The sequence below is a fragment of the Pan paniscus genome, chromosome 7 (genome assembly GCF_029289425.2).
Source record: "Pan paniscus chromosome 7, NHGRI_mPanPan1-v2.0_pri, whole genome shotgun sequence".
NCBI classification, from domain to species: domain Eukaryota; kingdom Metazoa; phylum Chordata; class Mammalia; order Primates; family Hominidae; genus Pan; species Pan paniscus.
Genome location: NC_073256.2, coordinates 45281907 through 45302787, shown reverse-complemented (window position 1 = coordinate 45302787; position 20881 = coordinate 45281907). Strand labels below are relative to the sequence as shown.

General features: G+C 42.7%; 1 protein-coding gene across 6 annotated transcripts in view; it reads left to right on the top strand.

Moving 5' to 3' along the window:
• ADRA1A (adrenoceptor alpha 1A) overlaps positions 1 to 20881 on the top strand; it is a 189784-nt gene that overhangs the window by 95437 nt on the left and 73466 nt on the right. For 2 of the 6 annotated variants that reach the window (XM_063606673.1, XM_063606676.1), the window contains exon 2: positions 2182 to 2567. In XM_063606673.1, the coding sequence (XP_063462743.1) occupies positions 2182 to 2567 (386 nt within the window). Of the gene's footprint in view, positions 1 to 2181; positions 19072 to 20881 lie in introns of those variants that run through there. The other 4 variants (XM_063606674.1, XM_063606675.1, XM_063606677.1 and 1 more) reach the window with 4 other exon arrangements.

Below are 20881 nucleotides of genomic sequence, written 5' to 3'. Positions count from 1 at the left end.
ATGGAACTTAGCAGGCAGTGTGCTTCAGAGGTAATAAATGCTCCCATCAACAACCACACTATTGTGTCTTCTTTGGGTTCTTTAGTATTTAAGTTTACTCTTTGTTTATATTGATGAGCTTTTTGACTTAATCTCAGAGCACTGTTTGCCAGAATGGATTTTAAGAGCACCAGCAATTTGTCACGGCTCTGATAGGTCCGCAGAGCAGAGAGGAAAAGAAAGACATAAAATCAAGACCTTAGGTTTGAAACAACAGCAACAAAAAAATTGTTCAGGGCCATTAGGAATCATCCATTCAACATACTCCTTTTTCAGATAAGAAAACTGGAGGCCCAAAGGCATCATAGGAGTTTCCCAAAGCCATTCTACCAACTGTACACGAAGCTGTGACTAAAAGCCAGTGGAGAAGGAAAAGGAGCTTGGGAACGAAGAAAGAAAAGAAAGGAGGTGGAAGGAAAGTCAAGATGTTATTTTGCAATTTCTCTGAAAGGAGTGAAGAGGGACGTTTGGGATTTCATAATTCATAAACCTCCTTTAGTAAAAGCCCTTGGAAGTCTGAGAATCAGAGAATAAAGAACATTGGACTGGGAGTCCCATACTCTTTATCCATCACTCTTATCAGTATTGTAGCTATGAGGTTTGTGACAATCTCTTTAATAAGCATTTTTAAGAGTTCAGCTTTTTATTGAACATGTTATAAAATAGGTTTACTCAAAAAAAAAAAAAAGCCCATATTATCATCAGACTCCAGATTCTTCTTTCTTTGCTTCCACCTTCTTTTTCTCGGCCTGGGCCACAGTGACAGAGGGGCAAGACCTCCCGCAGGTACACCACCAGCTGCTGGAGCAGGTCTTCCCACCCCGCCCCTCCACTGCACAGGAGGCTCCCGAAGTTGACAATGGCCAGGGCCTTGGCAGACAAGCCAGGCCAAAAGCCGTCATCATTTACCCCAGCTGCTTTAGAAACGACATTGACCTTATCCTATGTGATGATCCCCTCAGCGTTATGCAGAACGAGGGCTGAGTCGGTGCAGGCAAGCTCTGAGATGGAGTCCGTGGCGTGGACAAGTGCAAGGCTGGGCTGCCCTGAGTAGTGCTAGTGCTGGATGCAGTGAGGGCCTGACCCCAAAGCAGCCTCAGCTCAGAAGGGCAGAGCATCTTGGCGGCAGCTGGGAAAAGGCTAAATAAGCATTTTTTAAATTTGTAAATTGAGTAATTGGAGGAGATAATCCTTAAGGTTGTTCCGTTTTAAGACTTCACAGTTTTGTTCTTCTGCTGCCAAATGCCCTGTGGCAGTCTCTGCGCAGGATGTGATGGGTCCTGAGGCCTGGTTCCTGCCATGCACATCAACGGGTAGGGTTTGGGTAGGTAGAGAAGGTGGAAAAGGGCATCAAGGACACAGTGGCCCAACTTGAGAGGACAAAAAAAAATGATCAATGACCTGGAGAAAAAGTGTAGTGAGTCTGGCTAGAGAAAAAATAGCAACTAGTCATATTAGAAAGCTGGTTAGACCAGGGGCTGTGGAGGACTCCGAATGTGAAGCAAAGACACACATTTGGGAGACATCGAGGGATATTGACAAAGGGAGCTCACGGTGACATCAAAAGACATCATCTAGGAAAAGTGATTAAGAATCACTGGCCCAACGTTGGCAAGGCCAATATTGTGTAAAGTTGAGATTCTCATCAAAATCCATAATTCTAACGTTTGGGAGGGGAGGAATTCATAAACACTGAGGCTGTGTCTGTTGCATAACACTGCATCAGAGAATAAAGGGCATGTTCAGATGACCGAATTTTAATATGGATTACTTGCATGGATTCCAACTTACTTTTCAATTTAGGCAAAACAATTTACATATGTGGACTCAGTCTGAGTTTCACATTTTCATTTGGTAAAACTTCACAGCAGCTGTTGGTCACTGAGAGCCAGTGCAACCCTATCCACTGGGCCTGCTCCTGTAATTAATGACACACACGGACCAAGTAGGAATGGTCTTTGAAGATATTGCAAAAGGGTGACTGTCATAGGAGCTAGTCAGTCAAATGTGAGAAACTCATATGTGTTTGGGATCATTTTAACCGTTTTAAAAATACAGAAAGATGTTTGTTTGATTGTTTTCCTAGCCAATTGGCTTGCTGGCTTTCAAATAATATGTATAAATCTGTGTGTTTTCTTCCAGGGTCTTTCTTCCCTGATTTCAAGCCCTCTGAAACAGTTTTTAAAATAGTATTTTGGCTCGGATATCTAAACAGCTGCATCAACCCCATCATATACCCATGCTCCAGCCAAGAGTTCAAAAAGGCCTTTCAGAATGTCTTGAGAATCCAGTGTCTCCGCAGAAAGCAGTCTTCCAAACATGCCCTGGGCTACACCCTGCACCCGCCCAGCCAGGCCGTGGAAGGGCAGCACAAGGACATGGTGCGCATCCCCGTGGGATCAAGAGAGACCTTCTACAGGATCTCCAAGACGGATGGCGTTTGTGAATGGAAATTTTTCTCTTCCATGCCCCGTGGATCTGCCAGGATTACAGTGTCCAAAGACCAATCCTCCTGTACCACAGCCCGGGTGAGAAGTAAAAGCTTTTTGCAGGTCTGCTGCTGTGTAGGGCCCTCAACCCCCAGCCTTGACAAGAACCATCAAGTTCCAACCATTAAGGTCCACACCATCTCCCTCAGTGAGAACGGGGAGGAAGTCTAGGACAGGAAAGATGCAGAGGAAAGGGGAATAATCTTAGGTACCCACCCCACTTCCTTCTCGGAAGGCCAGCTCTTCTTGGAGGACAAGACAGGACCAATCAAAGAGGGGACCTGCTGGGAATGGGGTGGGGGGTAGACCCAACTCATCAGGCAGCGAGTAGGGCACAGGGAAGAGGGAGGGTGTCTCACAACCAACCAGTTCAGAACGATACGGAACAGCATTTCCCTGCAGCTAATGCTTTCTTGGTCACTCTGTGCCCGCTTCAACGAAAACCACCATGGGAAACAGAATTTCATGCACAATCCAAAAGACTATAAATATAGGATTATGATTTCATCATGAATATTTTGAGCACACACTCTAAGTTTGGAGCTATTTCTTGATGGAAGTGAGGGGATTTTATTTTCAGGCTCAACCTACTGACAGCCACATTTGACATTTATGGGGAGAGGGCCTAGAGAGGAAGAGCATTAAGATGGTGGCCGAGATCCAGACACATTATTTTTAGAGCAAGTTCTGAAACTCCACCCTTTCTGATACATCCAATTTCTCAGCTTGAGGGAAACTTGGCAGTGAGGTTTACCTTTGACTGCACTTTGAATGGATGCTGCTCCTCATTTCCCAAAGATGAGAGTGAGGGGCACTCATGATGTCTTGGAATGTAGTGTTCTCTATCCTTGGGTCAGGAGAGGGTTGAAAGAACCAACCAGGGTGGTATGGCTTTTCCCAAGAGAAGACAGTAGACCTGAGCATCATTCTTTCAATTTAACTACTAGAGAGAAAATCCATTAAACAGTTCCAAGATCAGATGATGATAGGCTTTCTCTCTAATATCTTTAAAGATCAAGAGGTTGGTGTGGCTGTTAATTTCTTGCAAAGATAGAGGCTGTTCACTTACTGCACAGCCATTTCAACATGGCTTACAAAAGCCTTTCTTGACAAATCACTTACCTGTTCCAGAACTCTGTTATGAAAATCCAGAGCTTATAATATTTTGAAAGGCAAAAGATTGTCTCCCATTACTTCTTATCTGCTTCACTATTGCATAATGAATGAGCTTCACCTGTGGCATGTTGGAATGAGCCTTATGATCCAAGTACATTATTCCCGAACTTTGAAAAATACTAATGCTTAGCTTCAGACAATACTGATGGATCACCAAAGAACTGTCTAACGCAGGAGTTCGCAAACATTTTTTGATAGAAGCCCATTTGTTCTGGAAAAAGATCCAGTAGTCAACTCAACTTCATCTATTCCTACTTTTCTGCAAGAGCTTGGGGAACATGCTATATTTTGCTTTACGTATACCAAATTTTGGTAAACGATAATAACTCAGTACAGAACTTGTGTATCTCTTTTCTGAAATGCCTGGAACCAGAAGTGTTTCAGATTACAGATTTTTTCAAATTTTGAAATACTTGCATATACATAATCAAATATCTCTGGGATGGGACCCAAGTCTAAACAAAAAATTCATTTATGTTTCATATACACCTCATATGCATAGCCTGAGGGTAATTTTATACAATATTTTTAATTGACCGTTTTTGACTACAACCCTTAGACATGAGGTCAGGTGTGGAATTCCCCACCTGTGGCGTCATGTCGGTGCTCAAACAATCTCGGATCTTAGAGCATTTCAGATTTCAGATTTTCGGATTAGGGCTGCTCAAGCTATAGATTACTAAGGATGAAGATGGTAACTATATGTAAAAATTAAAATATGGCTGTCTTTTCACAATAAGGATTTAAAATAGAATTTAAGTTTTTGGAATAATTCTCGACAACAATCAGTGGTCTAAAACTAAAGACCATTTGCCTGGCCTCTTTCCTCTATTAGGGTAATTTCCTCTAACAAATTCAAAGCAGCTGTAACCTTCACAGCAAGAGTAGTGGCCTCAACATCTTTTTCTTCTTCTCTTGCAGCAAAATGATAATTTCCTTAAATTCTTCTTAAAACCAAATCTCTTTCCACATTGCAATGGAGGGTATGTTTGCATGTGGATTTGGGTTTTGTTATAGGTTGTATTTAGACCTGGAGTGTGACTGTTTTTTCAGCCTTTTTCTGAAGAGTGTCTTCTTACTGGCCAGATACATATTCAGCCTTGTGTTCAGAACTTGGATTCTGGCACTGAGATGTTGGCCGGATTTTTAGACTCTTCTGTTCTCTCTCTGTGTCCCATAAGAGCTCTGCCAGATGTGGATGTCCTATTATAGAGGCAGGCATCTAGGAAGAACTTGAATATGCAAACCCTCGCTTCTCTTTGGCCTTGGTAGGAAAGATCAGTTTCATTGTTGACAAGAGCTTGGTCCAGTATCTGAATAAGAAAATCACTTGCCCCACTCCCCCTTACAGGAAGAGCGTCCCAACAGGAAGAACGATTATCGTTTTTCTTCAACAAATTATGGTTCCATGTTTGAGATGATCCTTTAAACACCTTTACAGACACATTAAATTTTAGATACGGGAAAGCTTAGAAATACAGGAAATCTGGCACTAATGCCACATCTAATCAAAATAAACAACTAGAGAATCTTTCGGTCAACGGATTAAAGCCATGACAATTGTATCCATGTAAAACTATCCGTAAATAATTTTCTGCTACACTCTTCTCCAGCCCCCTCTCTCCAGGGAGGTAAACTTTTAACATTTTTTTCCTTTCCCATAGCATGATACACCAAATTTACAAGAAATTGATAACATCACCCAAAACTTAGTCAAAGTGGGGTAAAGAATATATGAGTTGAATTACTTTTCGCTCATTCCCCCTAAATCTCTGTACCTTTAGGCATGCCAAAAAATATCTAAAATTGTTGCAGTTTAGCAAATGATTGTCATATTTATACTCACATGTTTACTGCTTCTATTTGGAGTTTGAGGAATTTACCCAGAGTAGCGATGTCTTCTCTAATGTGTTATAAAAAGTAGTTGCTTTGGGATTGTCTAAACATCACAAAAGTCAACGTGACATTATGGGATAGGGAAAATTTGAGTTTATTCTGACATTATGGGATAGGGAAAATTTGAGTTTATTCTGCAACTCAAACTGCATGCATTAAGAGAGACCCTGAATCTCATTATTCAAAAATTTCCCCAGACTATGTCAAGGATTTCAGAAAAGCATTTTACTCGTCAGTTTTCTTTCCTTTGCCTCTCTCATGTCTTATCCAAGAGGGCTTCTGCTTGTAGTCACATAGCATATCTAACACTCTCCAAAATATTCAAAAATAAATATTCCATGGTAGACAGTAGTGTTTGGGTAAATAAATATTCTCTTAAGATTTTTGTTAGGTCCTACAGTGTGCCAGGCATCTTCAGGGAATTTTGCACCCATTGCCTCTAAACTCCTTGGAAACTCTGCTACCCCTATTTTACAGATAAAAATCTGATCATTGTAAGAGGTTAAGGACTTGCCCAAGGCCAAGGGGAACCATGATTTAAACCTGGGTCTCCCTATTCTCAACCTGCACATTTTCCATAGCCCCCCTTCCTCAAGAGAATGGGGGTAAACGTTTTCGCATTTGGATTGGGTGTGCTGAGGATGCCAAGCCATATCCAAACTTTTTAATGTTCTGTTTCCTTGAGATTTGCCTCCAAATTAACCATGGCAAACATGCTGCCAAATCTCCAGCCCAGTCAAACCCAAGAGCAGGGCATCTGTGGAAGAATTTGGTGTCTGCACTTCTGTCAGACTGCATCACATTTTTAGGAGTTAATGGCCTGGAATGTGATTAAGGCCTTGCAAGGAGTACATACTATGGCACGCTGGGGGAAGATGGGCATAGAAGAGAATGCAGAAGGGGCCACATTGGCCAAGAACAGTAAAATGCAGTTGCTGACAGGACACCTATCGGGTGTTGTATTGAAGTTATTGATGACCAACCACAGTTCATAGAAACACTTTTGGGAAGTACATCCGTTTTAAAAATAAATGAAAGCAAATACAACATAACTCACTCTCACTCACCTGTATTCCAACTTTTTTTTGTTTGGACAGAGGGGAATGGATTGTAGATATTTCACCAAGAATTACAGACAGCATATCAAGCATGTGAATTTTATGATGCCACCGTGGAGAAAGGGTTCAGAATGCTGATCTCCAGGTAGCTGGAGACCTAGGCAGTCTGCAAATGAGGAGTCAGCTGGAAGCTATGGCTATGTATTATGTGACATCACTTGTTCCTAATTTCTTTTCACAAGTGAAAACTGGATATCCCAACCTTCTGGCCCAGTAGGTTTCATGGTTAAGACCTGGGAGTGAGAACATTTTAGGAACTATTTGCTTGGGCAGGTAATTTTTCACTCTGATCACAGCTACTTAATCAGAGCTTGACAAACTTTCTCAATTGCTTCTGGGTCTGGTCTGCTCAGGTCCTTTGGCCAAAAAAGATGCTGCCTCTGTGTATGAATACTTGTTGACTTAATTAAAGAAAGAGCTCTGCTCATTAGCAAAGGGCACTGAAGCAGATGGGAGGTAAACTCTCCAAGGAAAAACCAAGTGAAAAGAAAGCAGAGGAGGCAAATATGGAGACATCAGAGGTATGCTTACCAGTTACTCTGATTTTTTTACCCTACTAGGACTTTTAACTATGAAACCACCTGCGCACAGCTCCAGTGGAGCCCAGTTGGAACACTGTTTGCACCTGCCCCGTATCTGCAGACTGTGCTGGGGAGCTGGGCTGAGCCAGGCTGCTGTGGTGCCAACCATCTTCAGAAAGCAATGGCAGCTGTGGCCTCCTGGCCCTCCAGAACTCCTGGGAGCAGAATGAGTGGAGATGATCATTGTGGGGCTGGGCTGACAAAAGCAAGTTAGGATTTCAGTGGAGGACACCAGCCCTGCTCCCATCAGCATTAGCTCATTCATGCTTCCCAGACCCAAATGTGGAGGAGGGGTTGAGAATGGGCCTTATCTGCTCTATTCAGGAAATTGTCATTTCTGCTTTGCTGCTGCAACATGGATTACTGGTTCTCCCACCTAAAAGGAAGGTTGTGGGGTTTGGGGTTAGAGGGGTTTAGGAGCAGGAAGATTTGCCATAGACATCGCTTAAAGCAGGATGGTTGAGTCATGGCTTGCTGCAACTGATAAGCAAGGAACTGCCCTAAAGACTGTGGCTTATTCATTTCAAAAGACAAAATAATTGCCTTTCCTTTTCGTGTGGCTCAGAAGTTATTACTTTACTTTTTCTCTGTATCATATTCAGTGCAGCCACGTTATAAACTGGAAATGATTATTACTAAACTATAAAAACTACAGACTTAATTAGGCAGAAAATCTAAGAGCAAATGTACACTGTATTTTGAGAAAAAAATGATGGCACTGGCTTCTTCAAAAGCCGGATCCTGTAGGTGCATTCAAATGCAGTAGAGAGAAAGCTAAGACAGAAAATCCCAACTTGAGTTTAATGTTTCTGTCCGTTTATATAGCACTTTATGTTTGTCAAAGTAATTGTGCCTATCTTAAGTCATCCCTGTGCAGTAGAAGGAGAAGGAAGAGATTATTACCTACACTTTAGCATATAAAGAAAAGAGGAGGTGGGAGATTTAAGGGTTTCTTTGAATATCCCCAAATCCAGCCTCCGACTCCTTTTTCCATGACACCTCAATGTTTCCCAGGTCCACTGTGTTTCTCGACACTCTTGACGTTCATATCTCACTCATTTGTCCCTGACCTATAATTCCAGCTCTATTGGCACTTTCTCTCCTGCCTTATCTCTGCCATGGCTGGGCAGCATGCCACTGTTCTAGGGGCTGAGGGCAAATTTGTCTATGCTTCTGTCATTGACTGACAGACAAGCACATGTGATTCTGTTCTTTCTCCCTAGATGGCAGCAGCAGAGCCAAGGAAATAGGCAGGGCAGGAGGCTCTTGGTTTGCTCCACAGGGTGACATGTAAGGCAGTGATTGCCACCTTAATGTCCTCAGGAACGTAGAGGTCCCAAAGGGAGTTTGGGAAATAATTCTTTTCCCGGTCAGCCTGTGGGTCATTGCATACCCACTGGTCATCAGCAGCAGCAAACAACCTCTCCTGCACCCCGCCCTGCACTTGGCATGAAAAACACAGAGAGGCACAGAGAGTCCCCAGCTTATAAGCTGGATAGAGTTCAAGTTCATCTGTTTCAAAGTCAAGAATGCATTTTTCCAAGAGGCATTGTTATAAATGGGGGAGGGGGAGGATGTTCCCAGATTAACCAAAAAATAAAAATCTATTTAATGTATATTAGGAGTTTGCAAACCTTTTCTGTATGTGACTAGATAGTAAATATTTTAGGCATTGTGGGGTCATACAGTCTCTATCACACATTCTTATCTGTTTTGACTTTTTGCAGGGAGGGGGACAACCCTCTAAAATGTAAAAACCCTTCTTCTCTCAAACAAAACAAAACAAACAAAAACACAGGCTGCAGGCTGGAGTGAGCTCATGGGCCGTAATTTGCCGTCATGATCTATGCCGTTACTAGCTAACAGTGTAGTACAGATGATGCTAAACAATGGGTTTCGGTGTTCCACATACAAATATTTTTTTCATATGCCATTGACACAACTCCACTTGGCTAAATTCATGTTCTCAACCTTCATGAGTCATTGGATAAAGTGGCAAGTCCATATTCAAAGTGGCCCCACTCCATGAATTGTTGTGACCTTCCAAGCCGGTATCAGGATAAGAGGTGAGCGTCCGCCACCCCCACTGCTGTCGTCTGTAGAGCAGAAAGGTCCACTGGGGCCCAGGTAGCCTCAATATCATTCAGCTCCTCACCTCATCAGGGAACCCCCCACAGCACAATCTGGCTGACCCTAAGAGTAGCAACAATAAATACACACCTCCTGACCAAGGCCAACCTGAAATTTCTCCCAGACCCTTGGGACCTGCCCAAGTGGAAGTCCCCAGAGGACCCCAAGAGAATTTCAGGGCCACACTTGGCTCCTTGGGAAGGCCTCCTGGACATGGCACCCCACACCAGGGCATTTGAGGGCCTGCCTGGAGCTCACCAAGAAGAGCCATGGGGTTCAGAAAGCAGGCTGGGTATGAGGGGCATTTCCAAATGACAGGATGCAGAATTTCTCTCTTCTTTTTTCTCTTCCTCCTCCTCCTCCTCCTCCTCTACTTCTTCCTTCTTTTCTTATTTTTCCTTTTCCTTTGACTAACTGGAATAGAAATGATATTACTATGGGGAAGCATATTTAGCCCTCCCCTGGGAATACCAGATTCATGTTTCCCTGAGCTGACACACTTGTTGGAGGGACCTCTTTTTCCTTCCTCTCTCCAGTCCTAATGGGCAACGAGGAAGAGAAAGACTCTCCCAATCAGAAATAAGGTGCAGTTCCTGCAGCCAAGGGCACGGTGTTCACAGTGTTGAGAGAGGAGGCTCCACAGCAGAGCTCTGAGATGGGGCGTGGATGGTGGTGGGTGCAGAACTGATATGGAAGAACCTGGAAATACTGAGGCCATTAAGTAATCTGCGACCTTTGGCTGATGCTTCGTGGCAGCTTTCCCTCCCTTCCCTTCTTCGTCCCCTGTTTGGTCTTGGTCCTGTGCCCTTTCATCTTTCCCATCTCCTTTCTTGATCCCATCCTCTCCATTATTCCACTCTCCCCTTCTTGCTAAACTTACAAACAGTGAAAGAAGCTGGGGTGGGTGCCCTTGCTCCAGAGGGTGCCATTTCCCATGGAATCCATGCTCCACGCATAGCTCTGAGTGACGAGATGGGGCTGCTCTCAGCAACTCCATCCTCTTCCCAGGTCAGCCTGATTCTGTGAGCTCCAGGCCCACAGCTTCCAGAGAGCCCAGGGCAGGAGACAGTGCCAGGAGGATAAGGACATTCTGAAGGCCCCCAGTGACTTTTACTCTCTGCTTGCAGTGCTGCCTTCCTGTTCTTACACAATGACTTCCAAGTGAAAGGTACAAACAACGTGCAGCCACATTTTAGAAAAGAGCTGGTGGTCAGAGTGGGTGGCTGCAGTATTTCTATGAGCCTCCCTGGTGTGCACCTCTTACCACTCTCTGATGGTTCAAAAGTCTCTACTGAGCCCAGCAAAGTAACCTTCTCTTTCTCTTCTTCTGCATCTTCTGTCTCTTTCCTTTATTGTTCCTTTCTTTTTGACTTTCCCCCTTAGGAGTGCCTGAGGGCCTTCAAGGCCTTGATTAATCCCATAAAGTAAACCTGGTTTTATGTTAGCATTGAGCAATGCTTAACCCATCGGAATGTATACCCTAAGCAAAACTGTCAACCAGGCAAAGGGTGTTCTTTCTCTTCTGGCGCTCTGCTCTTCGTCCCTGTCCCCAGCAGCCCATCTGCTACTGGAACTTGTTCACAGAGTCCTTCTGCCAACTTATCATATTCTTGTTCCAGGAACTTTTCTGCTTTAAGTAAAGGATCTTCTCCCAACGAGTATGCTCCTGCATTTGCAGATACAGCACAGCTCCATGCATTTGTAGCCCTGCCATATCAGTGTCCTAGCCAATCATAACAAATGGGGTGGCTTCAAAAAGAGAAATGCATTGCCTCACCATTCTGGGGTTGGAAAATCCAAGATTAAGGCGTTGGCTGGTTGTTTCCTGTGAGGCATCTCTCCTTGACTTGTAGATAGATATCTTCTCCCTGTGTCTTCACTTGGTCTTTCCTCTGCATTTCTCTGTCCCAATTTCTTCTTCTTATAAGGACACCGGTTTTATTGGATTTGGGTCCACCCTCATCACCTTATTTAACCACACCATGCCTTAAAAGGCACTATCGCCGAATACAGTCACATTCTGAGGTCCTGGGGACTTCAACATAGGAATCTGTGGGAGACTCATTTGAGCCCACAAGGACTCCCTCCTCACTCTCTCATTTCTGCCCATACAAAATGTTATCCATAATTCTTTTCCCAGATTAGAAGTTTAAATTCGACCCTTTCTGATCATCCCAACTTCTCTCCAAGTTCTTACAGCAATTGTCTGTAGAATGTATTTGGCAACTAATTCTGTACTCTGTTGTTTTTCTGTTGTTTTTAAAAGTCTATATCTATTTAAAGTATCTATTTAAAGTATTTTAAAGGGTACCTTGTATATACTGTACTTATATAAGTTCTGTCTTCTCAACTAGAGGAGAACTCCTGGATGGCAGCAATGGTCTGTCACTTAGCATGCCCATGAGAGTACTCCAGCCCCTAAGCAGGCATGGAGAGAGGGGTGCACAGAAGAACAAGTAATAAGATCCAACCACTAGTTACAGATAGCAGCTGGGAGGCCAGTCCCCAGGGACCTGGAAACATCAGAAGATCCACCCAGAAAGGCTCAAGTTGATGACCCTGAGGATTCTAAGGGACAGTAAGATCCCAGTTAGGGGTGCAGAGCACAGCAGTGGGGAACCCCAGGTCAGCAGTGGGGAATCACAGCCATCTCGAGTCAGGTGAGCATATGCTTACCCAGAGACATTTGCACCTGAGGAAGCAGAGCCCCATCATTAAATAGGACAGACCCTAGACTCTGAGAGGAGGGTGAGGCAGAACAAGATGGGATAAGAACCAACAGCAGAGCCCAATCTTGGGAACTGGGGCATTGAGGACCACATGAGAGCCCTGTGATCACCCTGGGGCACCCGTGCCAGTGATAGGTGGGTTAAGGGTATGTCAGTGCTGTCTGCCCTGTATCATGACTGGCTTGAAAAATGGGTGCCAAGGAGCCTCATGTAGTTTTCCTCTACTCTTCTCATAGTCTAAGAAAGACAGAAAAGAGGAAAGGAAGCTGCACTGTTTGGATTTGATATGAGGATGTAGACAGCCAGGCCCTGCTAAAAGCTCTCTTAATTTCGACCTTCTGAAGACCACCTCCCACTCTTAAAGCCTAAGCCTTCATGAGCACAATGAGACGGTCCTGCTGCCCTGCCACCCACTCTGCCTGGTCTCAGGGCATCCTGGCCTGGACACCTTGTGCCTCTTGAAAAATCCCATGCCATTTCCACTTAATCACCCAACCCAAGACCCTTGTATTGCCTCACAGTGTTCCCTGACAGACACAGAGTGATATATTCTCTTCTGTCCCGGTTCCTGCTGAGAAGCGAGGAGCATTTATCCTCATTTGGAAGAATCAGGACTGTTCTAACTGCATAGTACCTACTGTTGTGTTTTCTGGGCAAGACGCCATGCCGCTGTGGCCTCCTATCTGCCTCCTTCCTCCCTGGGGACTCTCAGGTTGCAAGTATGTCTGGTTCCACAATATCAATCACATCAGAACATCCTTGCTATCTAGAGTCACGTGATGCACCAGCTTCAGTCCAATCTAGAAACGACAGGGGGAAAATCACCTCAAAAGGCAAAGCCTACAAAAGTATTCTGTCTATTCAAGCCCAAAAGCCATCCAAAACCAAGTTTGAATAACTGTAGCAATGGCTTATTGATTTATCTTTAAAAATTGCGTTTCTTCTCCTCCCCTGTCTTCATTCCTGTTGCTAAATGCAGCCTTATCTTTCTTAAGGAAAAGAGTTCGGCTAACTGAAGTCTCAAGGGATGGGAGGGCTGTGGCCCATTAATCAAAAGCTGAGCATCGGGCAGAGTACTTCGTGCCCCACAGTGCCTCCCCGAGTCAGTCCTGGAGTCATAACAGAGGTGACAGTGGTTGTAAAGAGCAGAGAAGGAGGAGACCTTGATGAATGTGGTGCTGAATGACAGCTTGAATCTACAAATAAGGATGCCCAAATTCAATCCGACAAGTAGGAAGGCTATTAAAAAGTACTTCCGTGAAGTATTTTGAAGATCAAAGCAAGCATTACAAATATTTAAATAACAATCCATTGCTAGTTTTCTACATACTTTAAAAAAAAAGAGTCATACTTTTATTGGGAAGTAATTGAATAAAAACTGAGGTCCCTTGCTTGCTTTCATCTCCATTCCCAGCGGCTTGTCTGGCCCCGTCTTCCTCTTCTGAATACCATATGCAACCCTGATACCTAAACTTCAACAAGTGAGAGCTGACATTTGTGCAACAGAAATTCTGCCTCAGTATTTAAAGCTGAATCAAAAACACATGCTTTCTTCATCAGATGTGAGGGAAAACAAACTATTTTTATCTCTGGGTATAACAAGTCACAAGCAATTCACTCTCCAGTATTAACACAGAAACTTAACCCAATATTCCTGACAACGAAATCATTTTGCTGCCTATAATGCATCCATGATGATTTACAAAGATAAAGTTTAAATAGTAAAAATTGTATTTTCAGAGTATCCACTACATGCCAAGCTTTTTGCACATGATATGGTAAGGTATGAGATTTCATAATCACATTACAAAAAAAATTTTCCCAGAGAATAAATACAACATTATGGATATGAGAAGAGGAAAGTAAGTCAAGTCTGCAGGGAGTTTTGAAAAAGAGAAATACTGGAAAGAGCTGCGCTCTCTTGTGTGTTCTCCTGGCGTTCTCCTGTGCTCACCTCTTAGCTTGCTAAACGTGACCTTCCCAACTCCACCCCAAAGCCCATGCTAGGAAGGGCACTGGAAGGACCTGGAAAATGGTGTTGAGAGAAGACCGATGATGGACTGGGAGCCACGGGCCTGGGCTTCATTGCAGTTCCCATCTCTGTACCTATTTAAGTGGCCCTGAACAAATCACGTGACCTCTCCTGAGCCATTTTCCTCACCTGTGAAATGGGATTAGCAGAAACAATTGTGTACATGAAATGCCTTATGAGCTGATAAAGCTATAAAATCATAGTAGGCCCCCTATAAATGCTAGCACTCTTTTCCCATCTTCATTTCCCCTCTCAAATGCCATCTAAATAAGACGCAACTACAAATTAGATCACCTTTAAAGTATCTTCAAGCACTGAAAGTGCCATGTGCAGGAAGAGAGAAAATAAGCCCTTCACTTTCCTTTGCTCTTTATCTCACTTCAGGTTTACATTTCCAGGAGCTGGTCATCCCCACCTGAAGACATTCATTTCTCTGTAATTAGAAAGCAGGTCACAAACCACCTGCTGCACCGCGGCTCGGGTCCTGTCATTCCTACATTCAAAGTGCTAGGCACCAAATCCCAACTCTCAGTTATTCCCCACACCACACTATTTTCTTTGGGTTGGAAATATCCCCACCTGGAAAATTTGTCTTAGCTTTTAAAAATCAAGCAAACTACACTACTTTGAAGATTTCCACCAAGCTCTCTGAATTGTAGACAGCCCAGAACAAGAGTATCCAAGGCTGGCGTTTGTCATCTTCCTCACATTGGCTACTTACTTAGCAATAGAAAGTATATTAAGTTATCATAGTTGTCCTATGAAAGATGCTACATAAAATGCAGTCATTATAGAAAAGGTGTGAGTGTCTGCCTGTGTGTGTGTGCGTGCATGTGCTTATATAAATGATGTTATGGGAAAGAGAAGTAGTTTTGACCACTGGAAGACCGTACAGCATTTGAAGCAAAACTAAGATGTAACATCATCTAAGGAAATATGGGATGAACACCTCTTGGCTTGGGCAACTACTGGAAGTAAATGTTTACAAGCCAAAACCACAAATTCCCAATCATGAACAGAGGTCGTTTTGACTTCACTGCAAATTGAAGATCACTATAATACCCCCAAAGGCTGGCTTTCACATCATCCAAAGGTCACATCTCATACTACATTGAAGCATATGAAAGAGTGTCTGCTTGTGTTACAAACCTGATGGAGCAGAGGTGGGGGGTGGGGGGAATGGAAGCAAAGGGGACAGACTTGAAGCTGTACTTCCAGACTCTCATGGAAGCTCCAGGTCACAATCTTAGTTCTAATTTCAGGTTCTGCCAGTCGAGTCTAGACATCTCTGGGGCACCCTTTAAGTGGTCTCCAGCAGCCTTCTAGGCAGGTGGCTTCACAGGGAAGTCCACACTGCAAGCTCAGCTCACCACGACTCAGGCTGACGGGGTAGTCAGCCATGCTTGGAGGCTGAATTTGGCAGGGACTTGCTGCCATCTCCCTGCCAAATGGTCTCTCGTGACTCAGAATCTCAAACTTATTTTAAAGAGAGGAAAAAAGTCACTTTCGGGGATGAGGTTCTTGGCCCAACTCTGCTTTATATAAACACAGTCTATGGCTATTTCAGTCTTCTGGATTTTGAGAAGCAGCTGCAAGGATGAACGGATTGGTGTTGGCCCAAATTAAAAAGAAGAGCGTTCAGTTCTTTCAGTGTTTGGAGAAAGAAGACCAAAAGCATCATCTCACAGGGAGCAGAATGTGACCAGCCTGGCTAATGAGGAAATGAGAGGGATCCTCAACTTGAGAACCCGCTCTACTGAAGTCTGAACTTGGAAAAATGGACACATTGGGTTTGGAGTAAGAATTCTTACTCTACAAAAGGATAAAATTGTGATCACATTGATGCATGATGCCTAGGATATTAAAAATGCATGATTAATTAAATGTTAGTCTACCTTGTGTTTTAAAGGGACACACACCCATGACATGAAGCCAGCTTCCCGTCCACAACTGTTGTCCTTACTGCCCAAGGAAGGGGAGCATGAAACCCACCACTGGTCCTGCGACCCACTGTCTTTGGAATCCACCCCAGGAGCCCAGGAGCCTTGCCTGACACTTGGATTTACTTCTTTATCAAGCATCCATCTGACTAAGGCACAAATCCAACATGTTACTGTTATTGATACAGGAAAAACAGTAACTTAAGGAATGATCATGAATGCAAAGGGAAAGAGGAAAACAGCCTTCAGGGACAAATAGCTCAATTTTTTTGTAAATCAGTTTCATACAACCTCCCTCCCCCATTTCATTCTTAAAAGTTAATTGAGAATCATCAGCCACGTGTAGGGTGTGAAGAATTCCATAAGGCACCCCAGTTTCTTCAATAAGTAAATGGGATTTTAAAAAGGGGAACTTTTATGGGTTAAAATATTCTTAAGAGATGTTTTCATCAAGTGTACTGTACAAGCCTTGTTCATTTAGATGGAAACAAAGTGTAAAAAGGCATTTTTGAAGTAATTGGAGAAAATTAAGCATAGGCTGTGTCCTATTAGATGTTAGATAATTAGATCGTTATTTTAAATTTTGTTGGATGTGATAATGGCATTGTCCTTAACTGGTAAGTGCATATCGAAGTATGTTTGCAATTTGCTTTAAAGTTGTATTGCCAAAAGTGGGGAAGCAAGTGTGATAGATGAAATAAGAATGGCAGGCAAGGCCACATGCCGTTCTTCCATGTTTGTGCATGTTTGAAATTTTTCAGAATCAAATATTTTAAAAGAAAAAAAAAGTTAGGCACATTTAACTTGTAAAAGTTAGTGTCCCTCAAATTCTAGAACATTCATAGACATGAAAATCACGCTGCAAAACAAAATCCCCTTCGTTCAAAGAGAGCTGCTGTTGCAGTCTCTGCTCTCTCATTTCTTTATTCACTCTATAATATTCAGTGTGGGCTTACTGTGCTCCAGCGCCAAGTCCAGGGGGTGGAGAATAACAAGGGCAGAGACATAGTCCTTGCCCTCCAAGCACCTGTGATGGTAATACAGTGCCATGGGAGCTTGGTGAAGGGCCTCAGCCGGCTGCAGAGTTAGGCTTATCAAAAGTGGTGATCTCTACGGTGAATCCTGGAGGACACAATGGGGTGGGGAACAGAAACAGTTGTTCCAGGCAAAGAAGGGAGGAATCTGTGCCAAGGCCCAGGGGCTGGTGAACCTCAGGCGTGTGCTGGGGGTGCTGCCTCCTCCCAAATGTCGGGGCACAGGGAAGTCAGTCTCGCTTATCATGGTGGCCACTTGGCTCTACAAACCCCCATTGCCCAAGTCCCCACAGGCAAACCACACAACTGCTCTTCTTCTCACTCTTTTTTTTTAAGCCAAGAAAGAACTCACTGAAACAGCCAGTCAGGGATGAGTCCAAGGCTTTCCTGACAGAGTGACCATGTTTGGCTTGGCTGAAAATCACAAAGCCTTGGTTTCCCAGTTGTGTGATTCTCTTTGTTCTAAAGGCTTAGTGCAGCATTACAGTGGGATGGCTAAACAGAAAAAAAAAAAAAAAAAAAAAAAGGACGTCTATTTCTTTCTCTTCATACGAATAAATATTTGCTCAAGAAGGGAAGTGCTTAATTCTTAAGAATAACCAAATGCTTTGGACGTCTTAACAAGCAAATCATATACAAAGCAATTCAGTGTTCCTACTAATTGAGAAATTGTTTTTAGCAAGAAGATGTTATGCAGCATGTTTTTAAAAAACAAGTTTTTCCAACAACAGCAACAAAAAGAAAAAACAGAAAATAACTGAATCACTATAATATCCCCAAAGGCTGGCTTTCACACCATCCAAGGGTCACAGCTCACGCTACATTGAAGCGTATGAAACAGTGTCTGCTTGTGTTACAAACCTGATGGAGCAGAGGTGGGGCAGGGGGGAAATGAAAGCAAAAGGGACAGACTTGAAGCTGCACTTTTGCAATCAACTAACAGTTAGGAAGGACTTGACTTGCTGGGGCTAAGGAAAACAAATCTGGAGGTTCATTTTGCCTGTGAAATTAAAATTATACTTTAGTAAATAAAGCTGACGCCATTTAACCATGAACCCGGTGACATTTCCTGGCTTGCTGCAGCGTTTCTGCTTGTCTCCTTGTTACATTTGTTTAAAATACAAACACAGCATTTCCACGTTGCCAGAGAAGCAAATGTGGGCTGACTGGCTGGTTTTAGCTGCTATGGTTTTTCTGTAACCTTTAACAATTGTTGTGACAAATAAGATTCCATGTAAGGTGCAATTTCTAACTGTGCAGTGTTTGTGAACCACATCCACCTTCTCCAGGTTTGGTATTTGGTCGACTAAGTTGACAATGTCATTACCTTTCCTTCCATTTAAAAAAAAAAAAAGTTAATCTGAATCGTGCTGAGAGTTTGGTATGCACGCTATACTATTCAAGGGAGCATTCTCTTCTATGTCAGAATAATATATTTATGTGTGTGAATCATTATACTTGAATTTGTGGCAACATTTTGTATCAATGAATATATATGACACCCAGGCTGACTACAATGGCTTCAAAGAGTTTAATTTCTCTTAAATGGACTCAGTATCCTTGGAATGTGCTGTTTAAGTGTTTCTGAATTTTCTACACGCCATTTTTACAGGTCCATCTGTTTATGATGTGATGTGATAAACAATCACGTTGATTTTATGTTTCTTTTCAAAGAAAATGAATGTATATAGTACTAAGCAGATGAATAAATTATTGAAAAAATATACTTCATGGATCATGCCCACTGATAAAAATGAATTTATTTTATTTGTTGAACAAACTGACTGTTCAAATTATAAGAATTTATATTGTCCTTATTAATATGAATGCCATCTATTTAAGTGTTGTTCAATATTGATATGTGTTCTCTAATAAAATATTTTAAACCTCTTTCTTTAAACACATAACACCCTAGTTTTTCAATCATGGTGTGTTGTTAATGTCTCTTGAGAAATGGAGTGGGTAGTGCAAAGAAAATTGGTGTCTTCAGCAGGCTAAATGAGGTAGATTGTAATAATTTGCAAACTGTCTTTTGCTTTTTGGATGAATAGGTATTAAGATGTATTTTAAGACTGTCTTCATTTATCCGTTTGTAAGTAGCATTTTTTTGTGATAGAAATAACTCATTCATTATAGAAAATGTAGGAAATAAGTAAATAAGTATAGGAAGAGCAAAATATAAGGTGCCTTTAAGTTTACCTTCCAAAGATAACACTTTATTATTTTCTTCAAGAATCTCATTTTTATATCCTCACTTAAAAAAAAATAGAAAGTATACTTCAAAACAAATAACAATAAATAGGGTAGATTGGACATAGGGTGTACAGGGGCCACATTCAAGATACGGGCAAGGACCAGAATACACCTGGATCATCAGGTTTAGAGGCAGGTAGCAGGGGAAGGTGGTATTAGAAGTCAGGCACATGGTAATGTTGGATGTGTTCAAGACAGGACATATTAAGTTACCCATAGCCAAGGCAATAGGTTATGAGGGCCGAGGTCAGAGAAGATCACAGACAACACAGCTGTGTTTTGATGGAGTTCTTTGATGGAGGTTCTTCTCTAGCCATGGGCTCAGAACCTGGAAGCCTCAGGGCTACCCTTTCGGCCCCACTCCCTCAGTGGGACTCCTCAGCAATGTGGTTTCCTCCTTGGGGACATGAACTCTGGAGTCAGATTGTCTGGCAGCTGTTACAGGCTCCAAATTCCCTCAACCACTCGCCACTTAGAAGATCTCAAGCCAATGTTTCAACATCTCCAAATCCTCATTTCCTCTTCTCAAAAATGAGAACAATGACTACTGCGCATCATTGGAGGGCTTCTGGGCTAATGAAATAAAACCATGAAGGTAAAGATTTAAGGAAATGCCTGCCATATAGTTAGCACTCAGCAATTACAGGTTGTTCTTTTTCTCGGTGATCTTGCTAGGGGGTTTTTGTGGCTGTCATTTTGACTATCCACAAAGGTGAGCATCTGCTTCCTGGTGAAGAGGGATCATTATTTTCCACCCAAAGTCCTTGGCATCTAAGTCAACTGATAGTAATACAGGAGCTAAAAAGAAATTATTTAGGCAGTTAGGGCAAAAGAGCTCTCAGTGGAATTTCCTTTTAATAAAAAGCAGCCCCAAAATAATTTCTTTTCTAACAAAAAGCAGCCTGAAAAATCAAGCTGCAGGCATAGATAAGCAAGCTTGAAGCTTGCATAGGTAAATGCCGGCAGCTGTACCAATAAAAAAGGGATACCTGGAAGCCAGTTATATTCAAAATGGAGGTTTTCCCTTCCCTTTTCTTTGTTGCCACATGTGCAGGAAACATGGCACAGGCCAGGTAAAGACCTCATTTGCATAATAAAAGATTAGGGTGGGATGGCCAGCCTCCTCTGGTACTATGTAAATAGCACACCTGGTCCAACCAATCCACTATGCCCCATGTAAATGAGACACCGCCTCCTCAAGCTCATCTATAAAACCAACCAATAAAAGTGGCTCACACAATAAGAAAATTGTTAATACCATTATCAATACTTTGGCCTGAAAACATGCATCTTTGCCAAAATGCTCTCCAGTCAAACCGCCTGGGTTTGAATCCTATCTAGTGATTTGTTAGAATGTTTGCCAATGAGCTCTCTGGAAAAAAAAAAAAACAAAATTGCCACATGATGTGTGGCATTTTGTCAATTTTTGAGGTGTAAATTATCCCACAATGGCCAAATTCAAGG